This window comes from Eretmochelys imbricata, chromosome 27 (genome assembly GCF_965152235.1).
Source record: "Eretmochelys imbricata isolate rEreImb1 chromosome 27, rEreImb1.hap1, whole genome shotgun sequence".
Taxonomy (NCBI): Eukaryota; Metazoa; Chordata; order Testudines; family Cheloniidae; genus Eretmochelys; species Eretmochelys imbricata.
The window spans coordinates 5,574,125-5,601,877 of NC_135598.1; the positions used below are offsets into that span (position 1 = coordinate 5,574,125).

The 27,753-nt window shown below is 49.7% G+C and overlaps 1 protein-coding gene across 1 annotated transcript in view; it reads right to left on the bottom strand.

The window, feature by feature from the left end:
• LOC144257830 (aquaporin-5-like) overlaps window positions 1-18,165 on the bottom strand; it is a 31,966-nt gene extending 13,801 nt beyond the window's left edge. The window contains exon 1 of the mRNA XM_077806000.1: window positions 17,635-18,165. Within this exon, the coding sequence (XP_077662126.1) occupies window positions 17,635-18,165 (531 nt within the window). The remainder of the gene's footprint in view (window positions 1-17,634) is intronic.
• Window positions 18,166-27,753: the final 9,588 nt, after the last annotated feature.

The following is a 27,753-nucleotide window of genomic DNA, read 5'->3' on the forward strand; positions in this document are numbered from 1 at the left end:
GCAGTGACCATGAGTTGGTCAAGTTCAGGATCCTGACACAAGGAAGAAAGAAAAGCAGCAGAATATGGACCCTGGACTTCAGAAAAGCAGACTTCGACTCCCTCAGGGAACTGATGGGCAGGATCCCCTGGGAGAATAACATGAGGGGGAAAGGAGTCCAGGAGAACTGGCTGTATTTCAAAGAATCCCTATTGAGGTTACGGGGACAAACCATCCCGATGTGTCGAAAGAATAGTAAATATGGTAGGCGACCAGCTTGGCTTAACAGTGAAATCCTTGCAGATCTTAAACATAAAAAAGAAGCTTACAAGAAGTGGAAGATTGGACAAATGACCAGGGAAGAGTATAAAAATATTGCTCGGGCATGCAGGAGTGAAATCAGCAGGGCCAAATCGCACCTAGAGCTGCAGCTAGCAAGAGATGATAAGAGTAACAAGAAGGGTTTCTTCAGGTATGTTGGCAACAAGAAGAAAGTCAAGGAAAGTGTGAATCATAGAATCATAGAATATCAGGGTTGGAAGGGACCCCTGAAGGTCATCTAGTCCAACCCCCTGCTCGAAGCAGGACCAATTCCCAGTTAAATCATCCCAGCCAGGGCTTTGTCAAGCCTGACCTTAAAAACTTCCAAGGAAGGAGATTCCACCACCTCCCTAGGCAACGCATTCCAGTGTTTCACCACCCTCTTAGTGAAAAAGTTTTTCCTAATATCCAATCTAAACCTCCCCCACTGCAACTTGAGGCCATTACTCCTCGTTCTGTCATCTGCTACCATTGAGAACAGTCTAGAGCCATCCTCTTTGGAACCCCCTTTCAGGTAGTTGAAAGCAGCTATCAAATCCCCCCTCATTCTTCTCTTCTGCAGGCTAAACAATCCCAGCTCCCTCAGCCTCTCCTCATAAGTCATGTGTTCTAGACCCCTAATCATTTTTGTTGCCCTTCGCTGGACTCTCTCCAATTTATCCACATCCTTCTTGTAGTGTGGGGCCCAAAACTGGACACAGTACTCCAGATGAGGCCTCACCAATGTCGAATAGAGGGGGAGGATCACGTCCCTCGATCTGCTCGCTATGCCCCTACTTATACATCCCAAAATGCCATTGGCCTTCTTGGCAACAAGGGCACACTGCTGACTCATATCCAGCTTCTCGTCCACTGTCACCGCTAGGTCCTTTTCCGCAGAACTGCTGCCTAGCCATTCGGTCCCTAGTCTGTAGCGGTGCATTGGATTCTTCCGTCCTAAGTGCAGGACCCTGCACTTATCCTTATTGAACCTCATCAGATTTCTTTTGGCCCAATCCTCCAATTTGTCTAGGTCCTTCTGTATCCTATCCCTCCCCTCCAGCGTATCTACCACTCCTCCCAGTTTAGTATCGTCCGCAAATTTGCTAAGAGTGCAATCCACACCATCCTCCAGCTCATTTATGAAGATATTGAACAAAACCGGCCCCAGGACCGACCCCTGGGGCACTCCACTTGACACCGGCTGCCAACTAGACATGGAGCCATTGATCACTACCCGTTGAGCCCGACAATCTAGCCAGCTTTCTACCCACCCTATAGTGCGGGCCCCTTACTGAATGAGGGAGGCAACCTAGTGACAGAGGATGTGCAAAAAGCTAATATACTCAATGCTTTTTTTGCCTCTGTCTTCACGAACAAGGTCAGCTCCCAGACTGCTGCGCTGGGCAACACAGCATGGGGAGTAGGTGACCAGCCCTCTGTGGAGAAAGAAGTGGTTAGGGACTATTTAGAAAAGCTGGACGTGCACAAGTCCATGGGGCCGGATGCTTTGCATCCGAGAGTGCTAAAGGAGTTGGCGGCTGTGATTGCAGAGCCATTGGCCATTATCTTTGAAAACTCATGGCGATCGGGGGAAGTCCCGGACGACTGGAAAAAGGCTAATGTAGTGCCCATCTTTAAAAAAGGGAAGAAGGAGGATCCTGAGAACTACAGGCCAGTAAGCCTCACCTCAGTCCCGGAAAAATGATGGAGCAGGTCCTCAAGGAATCAATCCTGAAGCACTTACATGAGAGGAAAGTGATCAGGAACACTCAGCATGGATTCACCAAGGGAAGGTCATGCCTGACTAATCTAATCACCTTCTATGATGAGATTACTGGTTCTGTGGATGAAGGGAAAGCAGTGTGTTAGGATATAGATATTCAGGCCTGTCTGTAAAGGCCTGTACTTTAAGAATTTAGGTGTATTCTTATCACTTGGCTAGTTAGAGGTATAAAAGAAAGAATCAAAATCACTGTCTGCCAATGTAAGGTCCTTCTCTTACTGTGACAGTCTGGGGCCCTGTTCTTAGGCTAAGGCCTTTGGCCAAGCGACAGAGGCAGCCATAAACTGGGAAGCGACCGGTCACATCCTCACATTCCAAAGTAGTCACATGGAAAGAAGGTGCTATTGGGCTGTTAGGAATACAATCCTGATAGTGCCTATCAGGTCCAGAGAAAGGGAAGTGCCTAGAAAATGTAAAAGAAAACTTAGTTTGATAGCATCCTGTCTGGCAAGAACTCACTTATCAATACTGGGATGTGAAATCCTCACTTCTGTATTGTCTTGCCATTATAGTTCCCACTTTGCTATTGTTTGTCTGTATAATCTCTGTCTGGTTCTGTGATTGTTCCTGTCTGCTGTATAATTAATTTTGCTGGGTGTAAACTAATTAAGGTGGTGGGATATAATTGGTTACATAATCATGTTACAATATGTTAGGATTGGTTAGTTAAATTTTAGTAGAATGATTGGTTAAGGTATAGCTAAGAATATTACTATATAAATTAGGGGAAAACAGGAAGTAAGTTGGGATTCGGAAATAAGGAAAAGGAACTTGTATTTAAGCTTGCTGGAAGTTCACCCCAATAAACATCGAATTGTTTGCACCTTCGGACTTCGGGTATTGTTGCTCTCTGTTCATGTGAGAAGGACCAGGGAAGTGGGAGAGTGAAGGAATAAGCTCTCTAACACAGTGGATGTATTGTTTCTTGACTTTAGCAAAGCTTTTGACATGGTCTCCCACAGTATTCTTGTCAGCAAGTTAAAGAAGTATGGGCTGGATGAATGCACTATAAGGTGGGTAGAAAGTTGGCTAGATTGTCGGGCTCAACGGGTAGTGATCAATGGCTCCATGTCTAGTTGGCAGCCGGTATCAAGTGGAGTGCCCCAAGGGTCGGTCCTGGGGCCGGTTTTGTTCAATATCTTCATAAATGATCTGGAGGATGGGGTGGATTGCACTCTCAGCAAATTTGCGGATGATACTAAACTAGGAGGAGTGGTAGATATGGTGACAGGTAGGGATAGGATACAGAGGGACCTGGACAAATTGGAGGTTTGGGCCAAAAGAAATCTGATGAGGTTCAACAAGGATAAGTGCAGGGTCCTGCACTTAGGACGGAAGAATCCAATGCACCGCTACAGACTATGGACCGAATGGCTTGGCAGCAGTTCTGCGGAAAAGGACCTGGGGTGACAGTGGACGAGAAGCTGGATATGAGTCAACAGTGTGCCCTTGTTGCCAAGAAGGCCAATGGCATTTTGGGATGTATAAGTAGGGGCATAGCCAGCAGATTGAGGGACGTGATTGTTCCCCTCTATTCGACATTGGTGAGGCCTCATCTGGAATACTGTGTCCAGTTTTGGGCCCCACACTACAAGAAGGATGTGGAAAAATTGGAGAGAGTCCAGCAAAGGGCAACAAAAATTATTAGGGGACTGGAACACATGACTTATGAGGAGAGGCTGAGGGAACTGGAATTGTTTAGTCTGCAGAAGAGAAGAATGAGGGGGGATTTGATAGCTGCTTTCAACTACCTGAGAGGTGGTTCCAAAGTGGATGGTTCTAGACTATTCTCAGTGGTAGAAGATGACAGAACAAGGAGTAATGGTCTCAAGTTGCAGTGGGGGAGGTTTAGGTTGGATATTAGGAAAAACTTTTTTCACTAGGAGGGTGGTGAAACACTGGAATGCGTTACCTAGGGCGGTGGTAGAATCTCCTTCCTTAGAAGTTTTTAAGGTCAGGCTTGACAAAGCCCTGGCTGGGATGATTTAATTGGGGATTGGTCCTGCTTTGAGCAGGGGGTTGGACTAGATGACCTCCTGAGGTCCCTTCCAACCCTGATACTCTATGATTCTATGATTCTAATCAGCTGCCTCCAGCCTAAAGCTCCCCTTGTTTGCAGTCTCATTAGCTGATTGGGCCCAGTTGGCCTATGTCAGATCTTGTTGGGCTAGTGTGGGGGAGTTCAGCCATCACAAACTGGAGGGTGAATGAGAGTTATTTAGAAGCTGAAAGCAGGTAAACACACACACACACACACCAACACACACAGAGACACCCCAATGAGGTACAGGTTTAGGTTCCAAAAGGTGATAGTAGCGGCTGTGTATGTGCTTTAGGGCTAACCTAAACTAACCATCTTAGCGATCCCTCACTTATGCTTGGAAATATTGCCCTCTGCAAATCCCAAGCATCATAGTGATGATAATTTCTCTTTAACAGGCATTTTTATTCCCTTTCTCCAGCTTTCAGGCTGTGATCGGATGAGATCTCGTGCACAAACTCTCTTCATGGGTGTGTGTGTGTGGGAAATCAACAAAGTCTTTTATACCCTGATGTTCCACAATGGTTTGTCTGGTGTCTCTAGGCCTTCGTTTGTTGGGGAGGAGATGACACCTCTTGTGGTGAACTCGCATTTCACACTCACTAATGCTTCTCTCCTGACTGTGGGGTTTTACAGTTATAGCAAACACTTTCCTAGTTGCAGAGCAAACACTTAAATATTACCTAGCAGCATGGGATACAGCTCGATTAATAAATGTAGCATCCTACAAGCATTTCATAAAGTCTAAACATTAAACATATTCTTATAACTCTGTCAATTTTAACAATACTAACCGACAGGCGAGCCAGACTGGTTTCCAGCTATGCTCAGCGAGGCCCAGGGACCTTGGCATGAGCTGGTCTGCCAAGGTCACAATCTTTACACTACAAGTGCTGCTGTGGCACATGCCACCTCTAGGGATTTTACTTCCTGTTGTTGGGGACACTGGGGCATGGCCACTAGGTAACTCGAGGGGATGGAAGACCACGAGTGTCGATGAAGCCCCCTCGCAGTAGGCCCAAGTGTCCTTGGCCCCTCCCCCCCGCCTGGAGGCACTCGCAGCAGCTCTGCGTACTAGGCCCAAGTGTCCTTGGCCCCCCAGCCCAGAGGCACTCGCAGCAGTTATGCTGAGGATCTGCAACAATATGTTGCAGAGTCAGACTGCCTGAAACTAAACAAGGCCAAACAGGGCAGATATGGAAGAACCATGCTGAATAAAGCAGCTTTATGTATAGTTTAACAAATGATACAGAGAACAAGGGAACTAGCTGGGAACTGGATTGGCTGGCTATATGGATACTTAGGGCAGCTTGCTATTGGATAAGTATGCTGGAGAAAGGATGTATAAAAGCCTGTGTAACTTCCTGCTCTGGGTGCAGGATTTGAGATTCTATTCTCCCTGTACCTTTTTGCAGCTGCAAATAAACTTTTCTGCTTCTCCACCCCGTTGTGATTATTGGGTGAAGCACACCGGGTAGCGAACCAACCCCTACTGTTGTTTTGCCTCTCGGCACTGGGTGCCGGCAACAGCTTTTGGTGTCCCTGGGTGGGCGACGAGGCTGCTATTTAGCCTTGCCCGGACCCCTCCTGGAGGTCGAGGATTGCGGCGAGAACTGATGCCCAGCGCGCACCGCTGAGTTCATCGGGGGCCTCGGAGGAGACGTGATTTGATCAACCCCGGAGGGCACAACGGTGCAACGCACTCATATAGTGGAGAAGCAGCTATGGGCAACGGTGAGGAACCGGACCCTTGGACATGGGGGAGGGGCAGCTGCAGACGACGGTGAGGAACCGATCCCTTGGATAAGGTAGGAACCTTTTGAAACCCAGATTGTATGCTCTGTTGGAACCTGGGGACGCCCAGAGTTACCCTGTAGGTATGGGACAGGGACAGAGCTCAGGGGTTAGGGCACGGTGTACGCCCCTAGAATGCATTCTAGCAAACTGGAAGGTATTTGGTGCGGATCCGATGACTAAGAGCCAATTAAAACGATTCTGTACAGTTGACTGGCCTCAATATCAACTAGAGGACCAGGAGTGGTGGCCACCAGGAGGGTCAATTAATTACAACACGATCCTTCAGTTACTCCTGTTCTGTCAGAAAACAAGGAAATGGAATAAAGATATGTATGCGCATTTGTTTCTGACTTTATGTACTCGACCAGATATTTTACAGCACTGTAATCTGACTCCGACTGGTTCAGTAGCAGCTAATGTTAGTCCCCAGACCCCCACCCCCACTGTAATGGCAGAGCCGGTGTCCCCTTCGACCCCTACATCCACACCTTGTAAGTCCCCAATGGTTGGCCTATACCCCTTAATCACCGAAACTAAAGTTGCCCGGTCTGGATCGGACAGGCGTCCGGCCAAGACTATGCAGGTTTATACTCATGTGCCCTTTAATCCTGTGGATTTGGCTGCTTTCAGAGCACAGGCAGGAGAGTTTTCCACCAACCCAAGCAGGTTTATATCAGTCTTTGAGGGGTGCCTCAGTAGTCACAAGCCGGACTGGGATGATTGTAACATCCTCCTGCGAACCCTATTGTCTGAGGTTGAAAGACAACAGGTTGTGTCCAAAGCAAGGGAGGAGGCGCAGAAATGGTACGACCGGGATCGTATTAATGTCCCTGACCCGGATGCACAAGTCCCCCCGAGCAGACCCCAGGTGGGATCCAAATGATCATGGGGATATGACCCGCCTTACCTCCTATAAGGAGTTGCTTTTGCATGGACTCCGTCACTCGGCTGTCCGACATAATAATTGGGCAAAGCCATATGAAGTAATGCAGGATTTAAAAGAAAGCCCAGGGGCTTTTCTACACCATATTCGGGACACAATTTGACAGAACACTAATGCAGACCCCGATGATCAGGCAACTGAGTCAATTATTAAGGGAATTTTTACAAGCAGAGCAGCCCCTGATATTAAGAGAAAGTTACAAAAAAAGGAGGATTTAATGGGCATGACCATGGCACAAATCTTAGAGACTGCAAACCGAGCTTATAGTCTGAGAGAGACAGAGAAGGAGAGAAAGCAAGTGAGACTGATGGTAACATCGGTACTGGCCGGCACTAAGGGAAGTGGCCGGGGAGGAAGGGGCCATGGACACGAACGTCCGGGCTCGCAGGAGAGACGACTGGGTCGCAACCAGTGTGCCCTGTGTCGACAGGAGGGACACTGGAAAAATGAGTGCCCAAAGAGGAAAGAAAAGGGGGGTGCCTCTATGATGGCGATGGTGGAGCAGGAATAGGGGTGTCAGGGGAGACGGACCACCCTACCCCCGGAACCCCGAGTAAAGATGCGGGTGGGAAGCTCAGAAATAGATTTTTTAGTGGACTCTGGAGCGGCATGAACTGCTGTAAATCGACCCCTTCAGTTGCCAGTAGCAGATTCCCTTACTGTGGTGGGAGCCACAGGCAGGGACACCAAGTGCCCAGTGTATGCCCCAGCGGAATGTGCTTTGGGAGACAGGACTATATCCCACAAGCTGATATACCTCCCTGAGTGTCCAACACCTCTGCTGGGACGGGATCTGCTTTGTCGCCTCGGTGCCACCCTGCATTTTACTGAGGATGAAATAACCCTTACCTTACCCCCTGAGAATGCATGGATCGTGACCCTTGCAGTTGAGCCCTCAGCCATGCAAGCCCCAGAATGGAGCCCGTGGGAAGACCAGGTGTACCCCCTCGTGTGGGCATCAGGGATTCCAGGAAAGGCCACCCACCAGACCCCCATTACTATTCAGCTCATACCAGGGAAAGGCCCAGTGCAAGTAAAACAGTATCCAATCAAGAGGGAAGCCAGAGAAGGTTTACAGGAAACTATGGATCGATTCCTAATGTATGGTATTCTCCGGGAATGTCAGTCAGCCTGGAACACTCCCATTCTACCCATACAGAAGCCTGATGGCACGTATCGGCTGGTACAGGACCTAAGGGCAGTCAATGAACAGGTTAAGACTTTGCACCCTCTTGTCCCTAATCCGTATACCTTATTGGCTTCTATAGGGGGACAGTATACCCATTTTTCAGTCCTCAATCTGAAAGATGCTTTCTTTACCATCCCAGTTGCCACCCAGTCACAGGAGATCTTCTCCTTCAAGTGGGAGGACCGAAAAAGGGTTAAAAAGCAACTTTGCTGGACAGTGTTGGCCCAGGGATTTAAAAACTCCTGCACCCTCTTTGGCCAGGCTTTGGCCAGGGACCTAGGGGAGTGGGATAATGAGGAGGCCCTCCTTCTGCAGTATGTAGATTATTTGTTAATTGCCACTGTGGACCAAACCCCCTGCCTTAAAGCCACCGTGAGCCTCCTGAATTTTATTGGACTCCAGGGATATCGGGTAGCACGGAGTAAGGCTCAAATTGCCCTCCCAGAGGTACGGTACCTCGGGTTTCACATATGGCAAGGGGAGCGTCAGCTTTCAAGCGAAAGAAAGGAAGCTATCTGTCAAGTTCCTACCCCAAGTAATTGTAAGCAGCTCAGGGCATTTCTGGGTATGGCAGGCTTTTGCAGGATATGGATCTCAGAGTTTGGACTGTGGGCTAAACCCCTGTACGACTGTGTAAAAGGAGCAGATCATGACCCCTTCTATTGGACCCCAGAGGCTGACAGGGCATTTAAAATCCTGAAAAGAAAACTGATGGAAGCCCCAGCTCTAGGCCTGCTGGATCTCTCTAAGCTGTTTCAGTTGTATGTACATGAACGAAAGGGGGTGGCCCTAGGAGTCCTCACACAGCTGTTAGGAGCATGGAGACGTCCCGTGGCTTATTTTTCTAAGCAACTGGATCAGGTTGCAAAGGGTTGGCCGGCATGTTTACGGGCAGTCGCAGCTACTGCCCTAGTGCTTGAGGAAGCTGAGAAGCTAACATGGGGAGGGGTTATGCAAATCTATACTCCCCATATGGTCCGAGCCTTATTGGATGCAAAGGGAGGGCTTTGGCTCACCCAGGCTCGGATTGCTCGGTACCAGGCTAAGCTGTTAGAGAACTCTGAAGTCACCTTACAGCCTTGCCCCTCTGTTAACACAGCCATCCTCTTGCCAGAAACAGAGGAACAGAAACATGACTGTTTAGAGATCATAGATGCCCAGTACTCCAGCCGTCCGGATTTAAAGGATGTACCCCTCCCAAATGCAGATTATGAGTGGTACACTGATGGTAGCAGTACTGTAATAGATGGGCAAAGGAGGGCGGGTTATGCTGTTGTGACCCTCCATGACACTGTGGAAGCTGAAGGTTTGCCTGCTGGGACCTCTGCCCAGCTTGCCGAACAAATAGCCCTGACCCGTGCACTTGAACTATCAAAAGGAAAGTGGGTCAACATTTTTACTGATTCGAAGTATGCTTTTGGTGTGCTGCATGCTCATGCTGGCCTATGGAAGCAAAGGGGAATGCTGACAGCCCAAGGCTCCCCAGTCAAGTATGGGCCCCAAATCCTCCGGCTCCTGGAAGCCATACAACTCCCCTCGGAAGTGGCGGTGGTACACTGTAAAGCCCATCAAAGGGAGGATCAAGATGTGGCCAGAGGTAACGCCCGAGCAGATAAAGAGGCTAAGCATGCTGCCACCCTGCCATCCCCTCAGACTGAGAACGCCCATATGCATGCCCTTATCCCATCAGTAGGGGAGCTTCCAACCCCTCAGTACTCTGGGGAGGAGAGACAGCTAACTGACAAACTCGGTCTCCGGGAAAAAGAGGGATGGCTCCATTCGCCGGAAGGGAAGGTCCTCTTATCAAAGGGCCTGATCCAGCCGGTGCTGCAGAAACTACATCAAACCACTCATGCTGGCAGGGAAGCACTTATCCAGCTAATGGGAAAATACTTTATCACTTCCGGACTCCGACCGCTGGCTGCCCAGGTACAAGCGGACTGCTTAGTCTGCCAAAAGAATAACCCCCGACCGGGACATCCTGTGCCACCAGCTGCCCTAGGACCCACTCCGGGCCCCGGACAAGTGTGGCAAATAGACTTTACTGAGTTTCCCCGGACCCAAGGGTTCAAGTATCTCCTTGTCATAGTGGATCAGTTCAGCGGATGGCCAGAAGCCTTCCCATGCCATAATCGCACTGCCAGGACAGTGGCCCTCAAGTTTGTTAAGGAGATCATTCCTCACTTTGGACTCCCCCTGTGGATGGAATCTGACAACGGGACACACTTCACGTCAAAAATCATTCAAAGCATCTCACATGCCTTACAGATCCCCTGGAAACTCCATACGCCCTGGAGACCGCAAGCCAGTGGTGTAGTGGAGCGTATCAATCAGACCCTTAAACGGCATCTCTCAAAAGTGTGCCAAGAAGCCTCACTTTGATGACCTGATGCTTTGCTCCTCGTCCTACTTCGTATCCGCGTTCTCCCTAAGGGTAGATTAGGGCTTAGTCCCTTTGAAATTATGTTTGGAAGGGCATGGCCTATGAATGGCACCCCGGTTCTGTCAGGGGAATGGGAGTTGGGTAATGGTTTTTTGTCACAGTATATGTGTTCCCTGTCTGCTGTTCTCTTGTCTCTTCACAGGTATACCAAGGATTCCCAGCCTCTCCCCTTGGACTCTCCCGCCCACTCCTTACAGCCCGGTGACTCTGTGCTTGTTCGTACCTGGAAGGACGAGCCTCTCCAGGAAAAGTGGAAAGGACCCTATACCGTCCTGCTGGTCTCCCATACAGCAGCAAAGATCGAGGGACACAAGAACTGGATCCATCATTCTCGTCTGAAGGCAGTACCTGCCCCCTCGTCAGCAGAACAGTGGACCGTCCAACCTGCTGACTCCTCATCTAGTGACGATCTCGGGCTAAAGCTACTGTTTAAAAGACACAAATAGTGGGCTCTTTTACGCTCAAATGGGCCCACCCAGGTACTGAAGACCCTGGGTTGGGAAGACTCTAGTGATAATTAATTGGGTAACATTGTTATTCTCTGTATTGGTATTTCCAAACTGTGCATATCAGGAGCATAACTCCTTTGTTTTGCTTGCGCACCATGTTGCTAATTTAACAAACCAGACTGATTGCTGGGTATCTGCTCCAACTCCACTGTCCCCCAAAACGGGAATGCCCCTTGACATGCTGCCCTTGACCCTAGCAGAATTAGCCACCATCAAAGAGCAGGAAAGAACGGATTCGCCGTTCTGGAACAAGACCTTTTTATAGCAAGCCACCTATCAGGACCAGGAGTATTCAGTTGCAGTACTCACTGAGGGAGTGTTATGTTTTACCCGAAACCAATTTGATCACTATGGGCGTCCTGTGGGAAAGAGCTCCTGTGTTATTACAATGTGGGCTGATGGGTATTGGGTAAAGACCAAAAGGGGAAGCCAGCAGTGTGGGTGTAATGGTTCCTCCCCTTTTAGGGAAACTCTTACAAATAATCTTACCAAAAAAAAAAAAGGGTTTGGAAATATAACTTGCCGTCCAGTTAATATCTCCAATGTAGCAAGCCAATGGTGGGTTTGTAGTGTTCCCCATGGCGAGTGTAATTTGAACGGCACAATTAGAAACGCCCCCACTTGTACCCAATCAGGAGGATGGGATGCCCCCTTAGGGGCATATGAACTGTTTGGAAAAGCAGCCAAAGCAGCCTTAAATATCTCAGGAATCCCCTTAAGAAACAGTCCTTACTGGGCCCTACAGGTTCACTATTTTGTATATTTTGTAAAGGCTTACAAGGTGCTGCCAGCCAACTGGACAGGTAGCTGTTATATAGCTCATGGAGTTCCTCATCTTTCCATAACTGCCACACTGCCCAAAGGAAAGATTAGAAATGCCTGAGACACCTCTGTTGAGTCACGAGAAAAGACCCTGCGGCGACTGATTATGACATTGGAGGGCAATATGAAGAATTCCCTCACAACCAAGAAGCTTGTAGGGTGCTCTGTACTGGGAATAGCACCACTGTTTTCCGGGCCAGCCATGGCATGCATAGGCCGCTATACTGTAAGGCTGCAAATGGTACTTGAGAAAGTTGCCTTAGAGTTAGAGGACTCAGTTAGTGATTTAGGGTCAGCAGTAAAAACATTAAACAAAGAGGTACAGCAGCTCAGGACGTTTTCCCTCCAAAACAGGCTGGCTTTGGACTATCTCTTGGCATCCCAAGGAGGGGTTTGTGCCCTCATCGGGTCCCGATGTTGTGTATATGTAAATGATAGCAGTTATGAAATCTATGAAAAGGTGGTACAGGCTGAGGCCCATGCCCGAGCCAGAGCACAAGTTGCCTATACTGCCCCAGAGAGCGATTGGTTGCAAACCTAGTTTTCAGGCTGGGGTTTGTCGTCTTGGCTTGGTGGTTTATTTAGCCTGTTATTGAAACTTCTCTTTCCTGTATTGCTTGTATTAATGGTATTATGCTGTGCAGTCTCATGTGTCAGGGCCCTTTTGCAAAAGTTAATAAGTCATTCTCTTCAGGGCTACCACAAAATGCTTATGCAAAGTCCTATTGTAAAGAAATAAGTAGCCCAAGTGAGAAAACTCAGAGCCAAGGCTGTTGAGTGTTCTCAAAGGAGGGAGTTGTTGGGGACACTGGGGCATGGCCACTAGGTAACTCAAGGGGATGGAAGACCACAAGTGTCGATGAAGCCCCATCGCACTAGGCCCAAGTGTCCTTGGCCCCTCCCCCCCTGCCCGGAGGCACTCGCAGCAGTTATGCTGAGGATCTGCAACAATATGTTGCAGAGTCAGACTGCCTGAAACTAAACAAGGCCAAACAGGGCAGATATGGAAGAAAAATGCTGAATAAAGCAGCTTTATGTATAGTTTAACAAATGATACAGAGAACAAGGGAACTAGCTGGGAACTGGATTGGCTGGCTATATGGATACTTAGGGCAGCTTGCTATTGGATAAGTATGCTGGAGAAAGGATGTATAAAAGCCTGTGTAACTTCCTGCTCTGGGTGCAGGATTTGAGATTCTATTCTCCCTGTACCTTTTTGCAGCTGCAAATAAACTTTTCTGCTTCTCCACCCCGTTGTGATTATTGGGTGAAGCACACCGGGTAGCGAACCAACCCCTGCTGTTGTTTTGCCTCTCGGCACTGGGTGCCGGCAACAGCTTTGCTCTTAACTTTAGGGCCTTTTTGACTAACCTTCTCATTGTATTGCAATCTTCCTTCCGTACGGATCAGAGCTCGGTTGCTGACGTGTGTTAGCAACTAGTCTTCTGATCACATGGTGGATTCCTCTCTCAGTAAGACACATGTTGTGACAGCCCCTTGCTCCCACTGTGATGATGTAGGCAGGAACTCTGCATTTTAAACACAGGGCCAACCTAGCAGAAGTAGGCCAGCCACCTGCTTGCTGCAGGAAGGACTAACCAAGCTTGAGGCCCCATTGTCTTATGTGCTGTACAGAGTAGTAGATGGGCCCTGCCCTGAATATCTTAGAATCTAAACAGACATGCCAGGCACAGGATGAGGGAAAGGGACAGATCAGTGGCTTCACCCTTCTCCCACTCTCATTCACCCCGATGCACTGGGTGCTCTGCGGCTGGTCATTATCACTAGTAGCTAATGCCACCGTCACTGAGAGCTCAGTGCCAAGTGGTAGCAGAATCAGGGTGCTGTCACGGAGCAGCAAACTCATGCAGTGCATGTCAGTCAGCACCATGGGCTCCCCCGTTCAAATCCTTGACTAAGCCTCATTCACTTCACTGGGAGTTTGACCTGGGTCAGGACCTCAGATCTGGGCCCTTGAGCTGGAAAAGTTCTGCTGGATCAACAAGTCCATCCTGCCCAGCCCCCCAAGGCCTCAGCTCAGGATTAAAACTGGATGACTGTTTTTGGACAAACCCTTTCTTCGCCCCCCCAAAAAAATGCAGATTCAGATTGACTGAAACATTTAGTGAACTCGTGTCAATTTCACGGAATTGGAAAAAAATCCGAAACAATCAAACCACTTTGGGTTTTTTTATTCAAAGCAACTTTTGGTTTTGAACTTTATTTTAATTTTATATTTTAAAAGGTTAAAAAAAAAACTCACGTGAAACACAACAATTTTTTCCCCTGACTTTTTTGGTTCACCGAAAAAATGCAAAAAAACAAAAATCATTTCCAGGTTGATTTTTTTTCAGATTTGTTGGTTTATACCATGAACCAAAAGAAATGTTTATTCACACAGCTCTATTCAGGCTTGTCCCTTACAGTGCATTTAGTTTCAAGGGCAGACAAGACCACCAGTTTGAGGTGGCTGGGAAATCCTGCCCCATTGAAGTCACTGGGAAAAAACTCCCATTGACTTCAGTAAACCAGGGTTTCACTGGATGTATTACCTGGCAGGACCAATGCTCTGGGAGCTATTCCAGTTCGTCCCTTTCCCTATCCTGGAGATGGATATCAATCCCTAGATCCACAAAGAGTCTCGTATCAATCCCTTGTTATGTGGTGATTAATGTAAAGGTTTACAGAAATGCTAAGAACAAGCAGATTACGTCAGTGGCACTCAGGCTCATGGGGCTGTTGGGAGCCTGGAGCAGACTTCACGCATGTCACTCTCTACGCGAACCCCTACTTTCTTTCCAAAGTGTTTGGTCTCAATTTTGGAGATTTTCGTGAAAGGGGTTTGCTGCACTGGTGAGATGAGCGTTCTATCGCTAGGATGACCAGAGGTCCTGTTTTGGCTGGGACAGTCCCTTTTTTAAGCCCTGTCCCGGCCGTCCCGACCTTTTTGGCAAAGGTGGGCGTTTGTCCCGTTGACTCTTGCCAACTCGATCAAAATGTTTTTTGTCAAAAAGTGGGATGTGGCGGAAGATGCTGGGGTGGGGCGGTGGCGAGTGGAGATGCCAGCCCTGCGTGGGGGGCGGAGGGGGAGGCAGGGCTCGGGTAGGTGGCAGGCAGGGCTCAAGGGACGCCAGCCCCAACCTCATGGGGGAGGCCAGGCAGGGCTTGGGCGAGCAGCAACGCCAGCCCCCTGGGAAGGGGGTTCAGGTGAGTGGCTGGGGCCAGTCCCATTGCGGGGGTGCGGCTCAGGCAAGTGGCTCCGGACAACCCTGCGTGTTTGGGGGGGTGGAGGGGAGGGAGGCTCAGGCTAGCCCCAGGTGGGGGTGGGGAGGCCTCGGGCTAGCCCCTTTGGGAAATCTTGTCACCCTACTTATTGCAATCCCAACACCTCCACATTTCTGCTAACGTGCCTCTCTCCTGGCCTGCGAAACCCCCTGCAATTCAGGTGGGGACCCACCTCTGCCGATGCACCTGAATCCTGATCTGCAGCTCCCCCTGCCCATGCCAGTCTTGAGTCCCTGTGTCCCCTCCCCCGCCCCTTGCCAAACACCTCAGCTCTGGCCTGTTCCTGGTGATGGGGGCCGCTGGTGGTAGCAAATTGTGACTAGGTAGCAAAACAAGCACCTAGGTGTCAGTAACAGCTGCTGGTAGGGGATTAGGACAGGGAGCACTTTGGATCTCTGCACTGGCAGGTTGCTGTATTAATCTGCTTGGCTGGGGGAGCAGAAAGAAGAAGGGTGCCCGGGGCCCCAGTGCACAGGAGTCCCCCCGGAATGGGCTCTGTACTCAGGCAGGTAGCTTGGCAGGGCAGGCGATGAGGGAACGGGAGCTGCTTTCACAGCCCTGGGACCTGCCCTGGCATTAGGAGTAATGTGGAGGGGAGCGGTAGGGGGGAGGGGCTGGGCTGAGGGAGGGGACAGTGTGGCACCTTTGCGACATGGCTCATGTGTGAGGAAGAGATGGACCAGGGAGTGGGGGTTGGTGAGGGAGGTCTCTGTGCCCTGGGAGGGGATTCTGGTGGGTTGGAGGAGGGGGCATTTTGTAACGAGATGTGCAGAGCAACTAAGGAGCTACCCAGCCCCTCAGCTTCTGACCCCGTCTGCCATCACTCTCACATTAGGAGACTAGGGCAGGGATTGTGTCTTCCCATAGCTGCCCCCAGCAATAAGAGGTTCCCCCATGCAAACCCAGAGCCTTCTAGCAAATGGAGCCAGAACCTGCCTGTAAACCTAGAGGCAACACCAATGACTGCTGACGTATCTGCTGTAGGGCACTTCCTCTGGCCTGTGTTGGGCAGGGATCAGACTGGATGATCGCAGTGGTCCCTTCTCACCTAGGAATCTACGAATAGCCCCCTCTGCCTGTCTGGTCCTCAGCCTTTTCCCTGTGTGGTGCCTAGTCTGTCTTGGGCCCTTTCTCTCTGGCATTATGCTTCTCTCAGCATTATTCCAAGCTCCGCGCTGAGCTGTGACTGATGGATGGACTGACACAGCCTGGCAACACTAAGGCCAGGTATATTTCCCCCATCCTGTTCCACACTCAGCTGCATGGAAGGGGTCCAAACCAGGGGGACAAAAATGCATCCAATTAGAGTGACAGGCCATATCACAAGAGCTGTTACTGGAACTGGCTACAACACCCACAGAACACAGGCAGCGCCGTGGCAGGAGACCCCCCTCTGGCTCCCCAGCCCAGTTTCCTGTCCCAACCCGGAACAGATGAATCTTCAGAGGAAGGTGCACATGTTTTATTTTTACCCAAACAATTTGGTGAGACTGGCATGAATTTGCAAAATGTTTCGGTGTTGCTGACTCTGCCTTTTTCACTGTAAAAAGGTTTTGGGCAGCCAAAAAATTTTGCCCAGCTCTATCTTAGCCCTGGTCTACACTACAAAATTACTTCAGGATAACTATGTCATGCAGGGATGCGAATCCATGTAGCTATATGAACCTAAGCACCAGTGTAGACAGCTGGTGGATTAACTAAATCCACAGGAGAAGTTCTCTCCTGTCAGTTTACAGCGTCTTCATTAAAAGCGCAACAGCAGTGCAGCTGTGTGCTAATGCATCCCTTTAAGTGCAGACCTGCCCCAACCCCAGTTTTTGTTCTGCACTCTTTGGGGCCTTCCTGTCTGCAGTGATAGGCATCCCGTATGTGCTGAATTCAGTGCAGACTCTCACCCCAGACACACACACCGTGCTCTCTCCCCTGGAGTCGTTAATTTCTGATTGGTTTCCTTAATCTAAAATTCTTTTCATCTGGAACTGAAAGTAACTGTCTTGTTCTTTGTGTCTGGACAAGAACACACTAGAGCTGAGCAAAGGATTAATTTTTTTCGGTTTGGTCACCAAACCAAAAAATCTGGAAAAAAAAATATTTGTTTTGAACTGAAACTGGATTTTTTCTGTTTCTCTGACTGAAACAACAAATAAACAAACAAAAACAACAACAAAAATTCTTTTCAGACTGAAAAACACCTGAAACAAGATGGAAAAAAGGAAACCAAATTATTTTTTTCAGCTTTTGCATTCCACTTTGGGTGTTTTTCAGCCTCTGGTTTTTTGACTGGGTCGGTTGGTTTATAAATTGAATTAAATTTCAAAATGAAACCTTGTTTTGAAATGAAAAGCCAAAATGTGTCATTTTGAAAGAGTCAGAACAAACTGCTTCGGACACAAAGTTCAGAGCCCCCCCTTCCACCCAGTCCAGAACCACACAGAGTTGGATTTGATCCAGGCCCATCTCTAATGCACATGGCCCATCTCCTGCTTGGGGACCTCTCTGAGAAGAACCAACCCCCCAGGGCCCTTGAGCTCTTTACTCACCTTGTTGACACCCATCTCCCCCCGGGCGTATTCTGGAGTCAGCCCGTAGAGAAGAGCCGAGGCGGTGATGCCCCCAAGCAGCTGCGCCAGGATGTAGTACATGGCCCAGGCTGGCCTCACTTTCACAGCCACTAGCATGGAGACGGTCACCGCCGGGTTCAGATGACCGCCGCTCAGGGGCAATGCACAGTACGACATGACAGCCACCGAGCTCCCGAAGGCCAGCGACACGTGGAGCGGGTTGGGGGAGGCCAAGCTGCAAGGAGCTTGCGTCCCCATGTCCCCCAGGCTGAGTGTGGCAGCAGCAGCTGGCGCGGCTGAGTACACGGTGCCGCTCGGCTCAGAACCAGCCCCGGAGGACTGGCTCTGGGCAGTGATGCCCAGATTCCCTGAGTCAACTGCAGGCTGAGTCCAAGGAGTGATGGAGGCCAAGCCGGTGAAGAGAAAGATCCCGGTGCCCATAAACTCAGCCAGCAAAGCTTTGAGGAGACAAACGTCCCAAGCTCTGCAGGCCACCCGGGGCAGCTCCATCCTAAAAAGCGGCGAAGGATCCCAGGGCACGAGCGACGCTCTAGGGCTCAGTTCTGTCCCCTTTGCATTTATAGCATCGCCCCTCCCTCTCCCCTTCTGGAGCAGGTGCTACACAGACGTCAGCAGAAGGCGGGGACTGGCTTGCAAAGGTATCGAGGCCGGCAGGCTATCCGGAAACAGGACCCAAAGTGGTGCAGTGTCAAGACCCACTACTAGAGGCCTTGGCCAGAGCATGGCTGAGGCCGATTCGACCTGGCTTGGGCAGGGTGACAGAGGTTGGCGGGGGGGGCATGGTGCCTCCTGCAGATTGCAGCGTCCTGCTGACCAACCAGGAGGGATGCACTATTCCCTTCGGCCAGCTCCCCTCATGGATAGGGGATGATCCGGCCTCCAGCTCTTGTGTGGGGAAGAACCTCCTTCCATCTTCCCTCTCCCACGCTGCACAGGGCAGCACCCATCCAAGGGCAATGAAAATATCTACCTGCCTAGTGTACAGAGTTGTCGGGGGGGGCTAAGGGCTGGGCTCTGCCAGCACTCCCAGGCAGAGCGTTTACCCTATAAGCACTCCCGTTGACCTCAGCCGTCTGCAGGCTCCACTGCTCATTCCATCCTGTACAAATGTCTCAAGTGAGGGATAAACTCTGCTCCCTTCTACCCTTCTGCCAACTGGGAGGGACCCCACAGAATTCCAGGGAGCTAATCTCCACTTGCTCCGGCCCTGCATGATGTTATTATGCTGGCAACCACTTAACGGAGCAACCGAGGGGAGATTTGATCTGGTTTGCCAGCCCCGCTGCATAGAGCAAATACCAGAACCCAGCTGGGAGGGATCCAGCTGCAGTGGGAAAATCCACCAAGGTCAGAGGCTTTTCTAACCCAAATTTGAACTCTGATCATTTTACGGCTTCCCCATCACATCACTCTCTTCATCCAGCCCCCCCCCCATGTGACGAGGGACGCCCCTCGGGTTAAACCCCCCTTTGTCTCCATCCCACATGGGTCTCAGGGGACCTCACGCTCATGACTGTGTGCTATGGAGGTAACAAAGGATGACTCCTGAAGCTGAGCAAATACACCACAGGCCTGATGTCCTGAGGCCATATACTACCTCTAGCAGGTTAGCTCAAATGGCAGGGACTTGATCTTTTAGAGCTGCAGGAGGTGAATTCTCTATCTGCTTAACTTCTGAGCCACGGTGGTGTCTGTTGGTGGTGATTGACACATCCCAGGCTTCTTAAAAATAGCCGGGCTTTGAGCACTTTTTCATGAAATGGACTTGCAAGGGAGGGGAGGGGGATAATCAATTTGTCAACAGGATCTCATGCATCCAGCAAAACCCCCTCCTACCCCAGCTGTGGAACTGTATGCAAGACAGGTTGGGCCCTGAAAGGTCATCCTAGAACAAAGAGGTTACAGAGAGTGGATCAGATTAGAAATGGAAAAACAGAAACATAAGCCAGGGAAAATGTAAAGTATTTAATCAAAATTATTAATCACAGGCTGAGTTGTTGAAATGAACCTGCCAAAAATACTGACGGCTTCTAATATACCTCTGTGTATTTTATCTAAAATCCTAAACATACAGATACAACAGAGATCAAGTCTCAGGCCTCGCTGTTTGGGGAGAGGATTGATGAGTTTGGGCTCTGCCGCAGGGCCCCAGCATGTGCGGAGAAGGCCAGGCGTATGGAGGTAGTTTTAAACCAGCATTGCTAGTTGAGGTACACGCACAATGAAATTCACAGAATCAGAAGCAGGTTCTGTCCCATTGAATTCCCAGGGCCGCTGTCCAGTCCCATGTAAAATGGCATTCACCAGGGGGCATTGGCATAGGTTTTGAAGTTTCTTTTATTGCAATAAATATCCTTGGCTTTCTATAGGATAGGAAAAAATGCCCTATAATCAGACATTCAAATAACTGTGTCATGTGCAAGTGCAGCCCATTCAGCAGGACAGAAGGCGGTCTGGGCATCACTGTTCCCAAACGTAGCAATGCTCTCTCAGGGCCACCAGGGTATTATCCATGTCCACTTTGCAGTCACAGCAATTTCTCCCCCTCTCCTACTGCCAAGGCAAGAATCCAGCAACTGGCATTGTGGCTTCCTTGTCTACCTGGTTTTGCATAAGGCTTTTTTTTAACTTTTAACCATGGGATCCGTAAACAGGACTGAGCTAATATTGTTGCATCTGGTCTTCTCAATCCCAGGCGGTGGAAATAGCGAAAAGCCCAGATCTTGTGTTATTTCAAGACCATAAAAGGATTGTTCAGGCAAGATCTGGCCCATGAACAAACCATAAATAAGCATCAGTCCTGAGCCATTTAGATTCCAGAGTCCATATGTGAATCCATCGCATTGCTGATCAGGGCCATCCACACAGCCCTGAAAAACAAGGAGCTTGGGGGAGTGTTTATTCATTCAACTTTGCAATTGTTTGTGTGACTGTGAATCCTGATCCTAACAAGCATCTGTACTTATCTGGCCCCATCACCATGGTATCAGTCTTTAATGTCTTTATCCTCATAGCACCCCTGTGAGGCAGGGCAGGGCTATTAGCCCCATTCTACAGAGGGGAAACTGAGGCACAGAGCCGGGGTAAAACGTTCCAAAGTGCCTAAGTCTCATTTTCAAAACTGATCAAGAGAGGTAGGCGCCTAGGTGCCAGTGAGAGTTAGGCGCTTCCTCAGTGCCGAAGTCACCTTTGAAAATCGCATTCTAAGTGACTTGCTCACCGGCACACAGGAAGTCTGCGGTGGAGGTGTGGGGGTCTCCTCAGTGTCCAGCCAGCCCCCTAACCCCTGCACCACCTTACTGTCTGCCCCACTGAAATCAAAAGGGACTCGACGGGTGACACCCCCGGCACAGTATCAGGCCCTTCATGCTGGCAAAGGTCTCTGCTTCGTGCCCAGCAAGCACAGGGCAAACAGCAGCAGCCTCAGCTGCCGTGACACCACGTGCCTCACCTCCGATCAGGAGAGAGTCCCCTTACGGGTGACAGTTGATTTTTCCATGTGCACACTCAGAAACCGCCCCAGAGCAGGCGTGTGAGTGCTGTGGGCTCCCCCTGCTGTCTCTGGAGTAGCAGCTCCTAGCAGAGCCTGTTCAGGTTAGTTTCTCTGTGAGCGAATGCAGAGTAGAACTCAAGACGAGCCAGCCCAGTTTCATGAACTCACAGGCTATTGCTCCCCAGGTTATAAGCCATTTCGGAGCCTGGTTCTTTCCAGACGGCCAGCGAAACAGACGCTCAATAGGAGCTGGCTTTATCTGCAGCCTGCAAAGGGTTTTGGTTGGTGACATTCTGCCCCTAAAACCCAGCAAACAGATTCCGTTCTGCTTTCCCTTGGGCAGGCGCTTTCTGAGATTCTATAATAGACAGCGTCTAATTAAACCCAGTGGAATCCAAAGTGTTTTGGTTACAGCCACTGAAAGCCGACGCATTTCTCATGACGCCAACTCATCTGGGAACAGTCTTGGCTTATTTGCACCAGTTTGACTTCTGATTAATTCTGTCTGACCCCCAATGACGGAGCTGGCCCTAAGGAGCGGAGTGGGGAGGGAACCAACACTTCGTAGGCCAAGTTTCTGGGCTTCAAATGTTTCTGCCTGATTCGTCTCTGGGGTTTGTTCGCCTTTGCTTGGGACTGGCAAAGCACTCTGCACCCAGCCCCCATAGATTGGTCTAGCGCCATACAGGCCTTGTGAGCTTGATCAGACACCCCACACCCTACAAGAGAGCCCCATGACGATGGACTGATCCCCATATCCGCTCCCCAGGGTAATCACAGCACCTGCAGGATGCATCTTGCCTGTTCTCGCCCGCTGGATGCCGCTCTCAGCCAAGGGGTGGGGGATGGGCATGAGGACCGTATTGATTAGAGCTGGTTGGGAATTTTCTGATGAGACTTTTTTCATTGGAAAATGTCAATTTGTCAGAACCAAACCTGTTTGCAAGAGAAGATTGCTCTGGACCAGTTTCCCCACTGGAATTTAGAGGTTTCAGAGTTGTCCCAACTCTCTATGCTGACATTTTCTCAATGAAAAAAGTCTCATTTTTTTTATTTGAAACAGTTTTCCATTTTGAAATTTCAGTTACGTCATACCTCAAAAAAAAAAAAAAAAGGTTAACTTTTGTTCAGTGTCACTGTTGAAACAAAACGCTCTGACTGACTCACTCCATCCCCTCCTCCCCCATTATTAGTTTGTGAACATTTTCAAGATTTTTGACTTTTCATCAATGTTGGGACAGGGAAAGTTTTTGAAATCTTGAAAGCTCTTGCAGGACAGGAAAAACATTTCCCACCCAGCTCCAGTATTGATCAGCAATAATCAACACTGGGATTCCCCCCAAAGACACACGCAGACCATGTCACAGTAAGCAACCATCCCCTTCCTACACACTGGCCCTTGCCCGGGTTCAGCAGCCTCTGCTGGGCTTCTCCATGAGGTGGGGGAAGAGGGATGCATGTTGCAGACCTGACAATGCACCCCCTTCCATGCACCCCTACCTAGAATTAGCACTCTGTATCTCTTCTACCAGAGTCACTTATTTGTGTGCATCTCTCTGTGCCAGCCTCTGAGTCTACCCCCTCTCTGCAGCTGGCTGGCATTTCGCAGCGGACAAGACATGGAGCAAAAAGGTCAGCAGTTTTCTGGCATGCCAGGATGCATTAAAAACCAGAAACAGCAGAGTTGAGTCCCATCCCATCTGCGGTGAGACCCAGGTTAGCTCAAACTCAGTTCCTGAGACTCAACAGGCAGAACAGCTACAGAATGGAGATGCTTCCAAACCTCATTGCTGTATGTAGTTAGCATCCTGCGGTTCCTGTTGCTTTCTATATACAGCACCTTGAATTGCCTAACTACTCTCTCTGCATGCAAAGTTCAGCAGCCATGCTGTTCCCTGAGCTGATGCAGGGGAACTATAGGGGAAATGTACACACAGTGCTGTCTCCTGGGAACTTTACTTTTAGCCTTTCTTGTTGTTCTTTAAATAATGTTACACCTTTTTAGCCCCAGCACTTAGCAGATATTTGAGGTCTTGTGGATTGTTTATGTTGAGAGAAGAAATGGATGATGGAGTCAGTTGTATTTTGATGCAACCCTGTTTATTTACAAGGACTGCTGTACACAAAGGCCCTGCCTAGAGGAGGAATCAAACAACATGGGGCAGATTCTTTGCTCAGAATTTCGAGCCTCTTTACAGCCAGCACTCTTCCCAAAAGACACTCTCTTATTCTGAGTATCATCTTACTAATGAGTCTTGTTGTTGTCTCCTGGCAAGCAATTGAACCCAGATTGCCAAAGTCCTAGGCTCAGTGCTAGAGTACCAGTGGTCTACCTGATTTCCTGATTTTGGCTGTGACATACACACACACACACACGCATGCACACCTCCCTCCCTCCCTCCAACTGCGTTTTCTCAGCTCCTTTCTCCAGCCTTGCCATGCTGGTCTGTGATTTGGGCAGTGGCTTCTATCAGTTCATCTGTCACTAAACAAAATGAGCATTTAGATGCTCCTTCATATAGCCAGCATGGAAGATGGTTAACACGCCGTCAGCTTCAGTGAAGTTGGTGACTGCCTGCCCATTGATCAAAGACACACTCCCTGGAAGCCAGCCTCCAGCATAACAATCAAATAAAGTTTGTCATGAGAAGCTCATTAGTTGTCCAGCAAATTTAACCTTTTTTTTTTCCTCTCCCAGTGACTCATTCTTGAACCGATCCTGATTTCTATGGGCAAGTTCTTTACTTGTGTTTGCTACAATTTCCAGCCACAGAGCTGGTCACAAATGTTTGCGTTGACTCTATGTGATGTGTAGTATGCAGTAGGCCCCCCAAATCACATGACATTGTTCCAGCTCCCTGAATGGAAGAAACACATTAAGAGAACAAAGAATGAGGCAGTGTCTGCACTACAGAGCCTATGCTGGCATAGCTATGTCTGTCCATGGTGTGGAAAACACCCTGAGCAACGTAGTTATGCCCCCTTCCCCCCGTGCATATGTAGTTATGCTGACAGAAGCGTGGTCTGTCAGCATAGCTAATGTTCAGGGAGATGGTGTTACTCTGTTGACAGAAAAACTCCTTTTGAGGTACACTGTGACTACCCTGGGGCTAAGCTGGCATAGGCTTTGCAGTGTAGACACAGAGGAAGAGAGTCCCTGTGCTCACCTGTAGCCGTGGAATGGATGAGCTTACGTAACCCACCTATCAGTGTGTGTTTGGGGTCTCTCTCTTTGCCCAATCCAGAGAGTATGTATGTCTGTTCTAGCCCCAGCTGGAGAGAGACTCATGACTTCAGCTCTGATGGCTCCCTGCTTCAGTCTCAGGTGTGGACCGAGAGGACAAGCCTCATGCTTGTTTTTCATGGCTGGAGAAACAGAACGTGCTCCAGACAAACACTCCTTTGGCATCGCCCGTTTTCTCCTTCCCGGAGTGTTCTAAGGACGGGGTTTACTGGCAGCATGCATGCAGGAAAAAGCCAAGAATATGAAAACAGAAGTGCTTTGGAAGCATCTGTATTCACATCAGCAACCTGACAGGGAGTGCTGTGAATGGACAGGGTTGGGATGTGAGCTGCCCCCTGGCCTTGCACGGCTCAGCGTCGCCCGTGGAAGCAGAGTCTGTGCAGGAGTGTTTGGGGAACGTCTCTTCACCTTCCTTGGTCACGTTCCATTTGGGTGATTTGCTCTTCATTATTCATCTGGGTTTCAGCCATCCAGCCAGGGAACCCCAGCAACATCCCGCGACGTAGGAAACCACCACCCACCCTCTATAGAGAATGGGCAGCGTGAACCTTTAGCCCTGCAACCAGAGAGGGGTCCAGCGAGTATTCAGAAGTGATGACCATATCTGTAAGAATCTGGGCCAGTTTGGGAATGATTCCTGGAGAGCAGAGGTGGATTTACAATGAAACACACAGTGCCCTGGCACGGGGCCCCCCAACTACAGGGAGGGAGCCATTTAAGAGCCGTGCTTGAAGGCACACATGCAGTGCGCTCTCCCAGCTGGTGAGCCGCACTCCTGCTGGCTCCCAGGACTCCTGCTGCAGGCATGTTTTTTTTAGAAAGTGCTCTTATCCAAAGCACTTTTTAATAGTGAGCTAACGGTACAAACAATATTTGGAAAGATCATTAAGTGGTCCGCCAAGACCCCCAGCGATTTTCAGGTGGTCTGTGAAAAAAAAGTTAGACTACAAAAACAATCCAGGTACCTCACTTTATTTTCATTTAATTCCTATTACTTATAATATAGGAGGAGGATGAAGAAAAAAGAATGAAAAACAGGGATGGGGGAGATACGAGAGAATGTTCTTTTTCTTGGCTGGGTCCCGAAGCGGGGCCCCAAAAATGAAGCTGAACACAGGGCCCCACTCACTCTAAAACCACCACTTCTGGAGATAGAGAGGAAGAAAGGAGCAAAATTCACTGGATAATTTACTGGGGACCAATCATTCGACCGGCTCCAACAGTGATTTTTAACCAACATCGACAAGAATAAATAAGTGCAGTTCCAATGTTTTTTCACTAGATGGTGGTGTAGGCTAAGAAAAGGGGACGGCATTGCTTTCTGAGGAGCTGGGTGTAGTAACCCAGCATTGTGAGTCGGGGAAGTAGGGTGACCAGGCAGCAAGTGTGAAAAATTGGGACAGAGGGTGGGGGGTAATAGGAGCCTATATAAGAAAAAAACCCAAACATCGGGACTGTCCCTATACAATCGGAACATCTGGTCACCTGAGGGGAGAATGGGGTACAGAGCCTTGCATCTCTAGGTCACTGGGCCAGAGATAGGTCTGGGATGTTGGGCTATGAGTGGCAGCCCTGGCCCATTTGTTCGTGGGCGTGAATTCACATCACCTGGAGGCAGGAGGCCCGGACCAGGCAGGCTCAGCAGAGAGGCCAGAACTGAGCAAGGATGGAGACAGACCAGCCCCTAGAAGTGGGCCCTGCAGGACTGGGTGGAGGCGCGTAGCTAAAGCAGCGTGAGAAAGCCCGTGCCCTCCCCACGCCGCGCCCGACCTGTGGCAGAGGAGTGACACTGTCTGGGATGTCAACCCAGCACTGTCCTTCACATTGGGGCATCAAGCCCAGCATGGGTACATGCCGCTCAGAAAAGTGTCGGGGCATTAACAGTGCAGAGCCTGGAAACGGCAGGGGTGGACTCCAGCGGGCCACCCCCAGGCACAGATGGTGCCAACCCTGTAGCTACCCTCAGTGACCAGTCAAAGAGGTGGCAGCTTTACCCGAGCCAGTGCCTGAACACTCTCAACACCACTCACTTCTTCCCTGCTTAGCAGCTCATGGGGTCAGGCCCTGAACTCCAACCCCACGGGAGCTTTTCCCGAGGCTCTTTCATTCCGCACCCCAGGGCTGGCGTGGGGTTTTCTTGCATGCTGCAGGCAGCTGAGCCCTGAGTGCCATCAGGAAGCTCTGTGTACCCTCCCTGTCCTGGGCAGAAAGGAAGCCATGCTGGCAGCTTGCCTGCTCTCACTTGTGGCTTCTCCAGGTATTTTCCCTCTGTGTTTTGCCCAAATTAAATCCTCCTCTCCTCACTAGTGAAGAAGCAATGGGCTTAAATTACAGCAAGGGCAATTTAGGTTGGACATTAGGAAAAACTTCCTGACTGTCAGGGTAGTTAAGCACTGGAATAAATTGCCCAGGGAGGTTGTGGAATCTGTCAGAGAGAGAGAGAGAGAGTGTGTTAGGAACAGGTTAGACAAACACCAGTCAGGGATGGTCTAATTATTACTAGAATTCAACCCAACCATGGCCCACACACCCAAATATTAAGAGCTTATATGTACAAACCAAATAGGGCACTCCCTAGGCGTTACTGTAATACACCTAATAAATAACATACCGCGCCTAGCACACTGGGGCCCTGGTCCATGACTCGATGCCTAGGTGTTACCGTAATGCACCTAATAAATAATATTGGCTGACTTGAGAGACGATACTGGCCTTTAAAGAGGAGCTGTGTTCCCCTGCGTGCTCCCAGGAACTCACTGCTGGGCACCAATGAACCTCAACGCCACCTCCTGGTCTGAAGGAGTCGGGTGAGCTGTGCACTCTCCTCCCAAACCTGTAAGTCCGGTAACTGACTGCACAGGGCTGGCCATGGAGCTGCCATCAAGGGTGCCAGCTCCCAGCCAGGCTGCATGTAGACACTGCTCGATCTGAGAATGAGTCTTCAATGTTCCATTAATCTCACCTGGGAGACGGGAGATTGGGGGGCAGGGTCCATTTCCTTCCAGTCAAAGAGGCCAGTGGAGAGCAGAGATCGGCACTCTTATTATCACACCAGAAGAGGCTCTTTCACCCCACCGGTCAGGGTCCACATGTACTAGGGTTCAGCTGCTTGGAGATGGTTTTTGCGCAGGACCTGTGAGCTCCTCCCCTCTCAGCCAGCAAATGGGATCTGTAAGAAGCAATTTCGATCCATTAAAATCTCACTTTTCTCCATCAAGGGCCTGGTTCTCCTCCTGCCTTTCCCCTTGTTTTGTCAGTTACACTCGTGCAAAGCACATGGGAAACCTTACCCTGGGCTGTAAGAGCTCAGGGTCCTACCTACAAAATGATAAGAGGGGGG